This window comes from Phragmites australis, chromosome 4, assembly GCF_958298935.1.
Source record: "Phragmites australis chromosome 4, lpPhrAust1.1, whole genome shotgun sequence".
Lineage (NCBI taxonomy): Eukaryota > Viridiplantae > Streptophyta > Magnoliopsida > Poales > Poaceae > Phragmites > Phragmites australis.
The window spans coordinates 11,873,280-11,878,528 of NC_084924.1; the positions used below are offsets into that span (position 1 = coordinate 11,873,280).

A 5,249-nucleotide genomic window follows, 5' to 3' on the forward strand; every position below is an offset into this window, starting at 1 on the left:
CTGGTACAACAGCAGCTCGAACGGCATGCAGGCATACAATTTTTTTTTGCATGGAAAGGATCTTGTGTAAATGCCATGCATGCGTGTAACAATTTCTGTTTGGAAAGGATCTTGCAACGGGCAATGAGAAAAAAAAAAACATTCAACTCAAACATCTACTTGTGCAATAAAAAATAAAAAAGATAAATTTTAAAATATGAGTCATATTTTTACCTAAAATTTTTAGGCAGCTAGATGATAACATCATCTACACTATATAATTTTTTAATGACTATTTCGATAGTGTTTTGAATTTTAAGAGTATTATAATATAATATTTTTATTTTCAAACTTGTCGCTGTTGGAAGTTGTTTAAGATACTTTTAATGGACGACGGAAGTCTAGATCAGCAATTTTGAAATAGGACCTATATATATTTGTAATTTTTATTAAAAAAATAAAAAATAAAAAAATCTCATAACACCACAATTCCCCTAACCAAAGGCCCACGGCCCACCAAGCGCGGCAAACTAGCCGAACCAAACCTATCACCGTCCGCTTCCTGTTTCGCGTCGTAACCTCCTCTAGGCTCCCCCTCCCCCCCCCCCCCCCAACACACAAAAAAAGGCCCTTGCTCTTGTCTTGTGCGGCTGTTCCTCGTCTTTTCTTCCCGTCTTCCCAAACCCTAACTTTTCCTCCTCCCACGAACCGATCGACCGAGAGAGCGCGGCAGCGATGGCGGGGAAGGAGGAGGGACGGATCTTTGTGGGCGGCCTATCGTGGGAGACCAACGAGGGCAAGCTCGAGGAGGCCTTCCGCCGCTTCGGCAAGGTCGTCGACGCCCAGGTACCCGCCCAGCCGGCGGTTGGTCCGACGTCTCCACTAGTGCTTGTACCGTGGTAGTTTCGTAGTCTCCGTGGTTTATGTGCGTATTTTTATAGATTGGCGCTGCTAGATCTGCTAGTTTTTCATCATCCGCGATTCGATTTTTGAGGGTGCGATGGTTGGAAAGGCGGTGGGTGTGGTGGTGTAGGGAGAAATTTGGATCTGTTTTTTGCTTTTGTGTGTGGTCGAAGGGGAATAAACTCGTGGGTGGGGAATATGTTAGATTTTGTTGTTGCGTTCCTCTGGTTCTGAACTACGAGGCACCAATTGAGGAAACAAGATTAATCACTATAATTTGAAGTAACCGAATTCTGTAGCTTCATGAACAAGAATGATTTTTTTATTAGCTAGGCATATTATCTTTACATGCTAAAAGAAAGCAGTCTTATCTAGGCCTGGTGGGAATGTGGGATCTTGTTTCAAGTGAAAAAGAAAATCATGATTCAACGTCTTAGCTTCTCAAATAGAATAAAAAGGTGCTATATATTGGGATTTGTTGTCTCTTATGATTATTTTGTTTTGCTGTATATTTGCCTTCTTTAGTTTGCGATTCCTCAAGAGTACTTACAGTTCTTGTTTTTCTATCTTCTTTGCAATTGGGGATCTGTGAATGATCTCTCTCTGCCATTCTTTGTTTACTGAGGCCAACTGAGCTGCCAGATTCTCAGAGCTGGATGGCATATGGATATATATTGCTTTACTGGGCTGAATGCTGGTGACGTTCACTGCAATTAGATACCTGTTTTGAGCACTTTTTACCTTTGAAATTGGATTGAATGAGCAGGGAACAGTGATTGATCCAACTGTTGTTAGTGATAGTTCAAACTTTGTGATCTGGTAAAAGAGATTGGATGTTGCTGCAAAGTTTGGTCTGATTCGACGAGCAATACCTGCACTGCTCCTGTAGCTTTGTGATTGTCTGCTTTCGTTGTGATTTCGAAATCCTGCTCTGCCAGCACCGGAGCTGTACCTATATTAATGACACAGGGCGATCAGTGAATTTTTGTGGCCCATTGCTCTACTATGAAAACATCTGAACAAATTTTGGCTGTGTCAGGTCAATCCAAGTCGATTGGCTGATAAGATACAACACAAATAATCAATTTATATAAGCGTCTGGCTATATTCACTGTTCATGAACATGTTTCTTAGTTGGGTTCATTGGCATCCATGCAGCTAGAGATATCAGCTACAGTTGATCTGATTTTCTTTTCTTTATATTACATGTCTGCATAGTTCTTCACACCTTGCTAGCTTTTTCAGCATTAAATGAGCTGGCAACAAGCTTGATTTGTTTCTTGTTTTATGTTTTTGATAGAACTAGATAAAACTTTTCTTTAATGATGTATTCACTGCAATTATTCATACATATGTTCAGTTCGTTGCATCATTAACAGCTGCAGCAACCTATATGATCTTTGCACTTTTTTTGTATTAAAAGTCCCAGTAACACTTTTCAGAAAGACACCTTTCCGTGAAGTTCTTTCTTGTACTGTTCTGTTTTTCTAATTAGTATCTTTGCTGCTAAGAGTCAGTAAATGCTTTCTTTGATGAAAGTCAATTTGAGTTGAAAGGCCATCTTTGCATATTGGTGCATTGTACAGTATGGCAGTATGCAGTGTTCATGTATGGACGTTTTGAAGAACTGCCGAAGCAAAAATTTGATGTTAGCCCCACTGATGCAGACATTTGATCATTGTCTTTTGCGTGATGTTGCTTGAGTTGCCTCCATTGTATTACAGTGGTGAAAAGATAAATCTCAAGCTTATTCAGCAGACAAGCCTTCCAGCAGTTCAGACTTTAATTGATGTTGTTTCCATGGAAATGGAACTTGTTTGCATCTCTAGGTTCTTACAATTGGTTTATTTGACGTGATATGTCCGGTAGAGAACATGGCAGTGGGCATTTCTGCTGGATTGTCCAGACACCAGAGGATGTTGAAATTACCGAGAAGTCTGTTGAATGTGGGTACTGGCAAAGAAGTTGCCTGGTTGGTAATAGTTCACTTTTCGTTAACAGAGTGCCAGACATTGTTCTATAGCTTTACTGCTTGTCAGAGCTTTACTGTTGTGGGAATAGATTCTGTCGTGAAGGTAGTTACAGCTAGATGCACCTGTGTCAGAATTACGATTTGTTCTTTAATCACTGAGATCCAGGTATGGGCTCAACACTTATCCCAAGGTAATATCTTTGTGTTGTCAGTCAACCATTCTTAAATTTGTCCAGAATTCATTCTAGTTAGGGCAATCTATTTAACACGTAGGCTGCAATGGAATTGGTGTGCTGTGTTTTATGGTTACTTTGTGTACAACTGCTCCTTTAGGTAGCTGTGTGGCAAGTGGCGAACTTTTGTAAGTACTGGTATGCTACTGTTTCAAACGAACTTAGAAGATATGATGCATTTTCCAATAAAGTAGTAAACTTGGAGTTGAAATGTTATAGCAACCTTTCTGTACTGAATGTTGAATTGTTTGCTGAAACTAAATATTTTTATCGCCCCTTAGTCAATGTCAAAACTCAAATACTCTGCATTGCTTAACTATGGATGGGGTAGATGCTTAATTGTGTATGTATTTACAGTATTGTAACTATAGTTTCTGGACAATGTGTTACAAATTTATTTTTGTTTCACTTGGCTAAGTATCTGTTTGTCTTTGCATACGTTCCCTATACTCATAAGCGTTTTTCCTGTAGATCATGCTGGAGAGGCACACAAACCGCCACAGGGGCTTTGGCTTCGTGACATTTGAAGATCGACGAGCAGTTGACAGCGCTATCAAAGATATGCATGGCCAAGAATTAGATGGTCGGATAATTTCAGTGAACAAGGCTGAGCCTAAGATGAATACAGATGACACAAGGTATGACAGTGGTGGTGGGCGAGGAGGAGATTATCGTGGTGGTGGGCGAGGAGGAGATTATCATGGTGGTGGCAGAGGTGATGGTCCACCCCCTGGCAATTGCTTTGAGTGTGGTCGCCCTGGTCATTGGGCTCGTGACTGCCCTAGCGCTGGTGGAGATCGTCCTGCAAAGTTCTCTTCCAAGTTTAGTAGTGGTGGCAGCAGAGGTGGCAGGGGAGACCGTTTTTCTGGATTAGATAGGTTTGGTGATCGTTACATGGATGATCGATATGATGGTAGCCGCTACGGGTACCGTGACCAAGTTGACAGCAGAGACAGGTATGCTGGGGTCCGTGATCGTTATGCCAATGATCGCTACCCCTCTGGTGGTGATCACTTTGTTGCGGACAGGTATGGAGGTCCAGATCGTTATGCGCCAAGTGGTTATGGTAGGGAGCGAGAAAGAAGCTATGAGAGAGACGGAGTTCGTGGCGGTGGCGGTGGCGGCGATGGCTATGATAGGAGTGGCCCAAGAGGTGGTGGAAGCTATGACAGGGATGGCCCAAGGGGTGGCATGGGTGGTGGGTATGACAGGGATGGTCCACGTGGTGGTGTTGCTGACCGTTACGGTGGCAGAGGACCTGCACGCCATGGTGGAGGGAGTTACAGGGAAAGGCCTGGGCCGTATGATCGCCCCAGCAGGGGAGGACATTTTGATGATCGCTACTGATGAACTGTCTGCAGACTTGAGCTCTTTATTTTGCAGTTTAATGTTTGGAGTTTCGCATGGCTGAATGCTTAATGAGTTGTGGAGGATGCTTGATGTATTCCCCTTGGCACTGTTATATCTATTCTGTACTTCAACCAGTACTGGCACCGTGTTGCCTTCTTGCTAAGTTTATCCAGAAGCCTTGTTTGCATGCTGAGTTGATTCGCCTCGCTCTGATCTGTTTGTTACCTCGCTGCTAAATGCTTCAGTCGTGCATCCTGCAGTTGTAGGGAGTTGACGTCTTCACTGATTGCTTGTCATTGTTGATCTGAATATCTGTGGTATGTCAGGATTATACTTTCAGTGATTGCTTGTCATTGTTGGTCTGAATAGCTGATTATCTGGTATGCAAGGATTATGTCGGATACAATGGCCAAAGTATCTCTGCGCTGGAAATTGTTGAAACCATGTCAATCTTGATGTCAATTATTGAAAAGCACCGAGTTGGACCACGGTGGGTGGTGTTGTGTGATGCTGTTGTTTAGCTAATTAATGCGGTAGCAACTTTTCTTTCTTTCGTTTTCATATCATTGTTTGCCTGTGACGGCTTGTACAAATTACATATTTACAATCGTAGCATTCGCATATATCATTGTTCGCCTGTGACGGCTTGCACAAATTACAGATCTCTGAAGATTGAGTTGAAATCCTGTAAATCGTAGCATTCGCTATGCTTGAATCAGGTGAGTATTTCAATGTCATTTTAGCACTGGGGAAGTATGCGCGACGCCGACGGGATGGGAGGCGTTAGAGGAACATCGATAAAATATGGAATG

The 5,249-nt window shown here is 42.4% G+C and overlaps 1 protein-coding gene across 3 annotated transcripts; it reads left to right on the forward strand.

Moving 5' to 3' along the window:
* Window positions 1-596: 596 nt before the first annotated feature.
* LOC133915715 (glycine-rich RNA-binding protein RZ1C-like) lies at window positions 597-4,630 on the forward strand. Of its 3 annotated transcripts, none has more exons than XM_062358985.1 (2): window positions 597-825; window positions 3,559-4,630. In XM_062358985.1, the coding sequence occupies exons 1-2, from the start codon at window positions 715-717 to the stop codon at window positions 4,432-4,434; spliced, it is 987 nt and encodes a 328-aa protein (XP_062214969.1). In that variant the 5' UTR covers window positions 597-714; the 3' UTR covers window positions 4,435-4,630. The 3 variants fall into 3 exon arrangements, with proteins under 3 accessions (XP_062214969.1, XP_062214967.1, XP_062214970.1); XM_062358983.1 differs by having other exon boundaries at window positions 681-3,020; XM_062358986.1 differs by lacking the exon at window positions 597-825 and adding an exon at window positions 2,877-3,045.
* Window positions 4,631-5,249: the final 619 nt, after the last annotated feature.

What these genes read in the sequence shown, in the direction of transcription:
- LOC133915715 (XM_062358983.1), top strand. Translation starts at nt 2,757, where the DNA reads ATGGCAGTGGGCATTTCTGCTGGATTGTCCAGACACCAGAGGATGTTG. An exon ending in CTTTAATCACTGAGATCCAG is followed by an intron (nt 3,021 to 3,558) that starts GTATGGGCTCAA and finishes TTTTTCCTGTAG; the next exon opens with ATCATGCTGGAGAGGCACAC.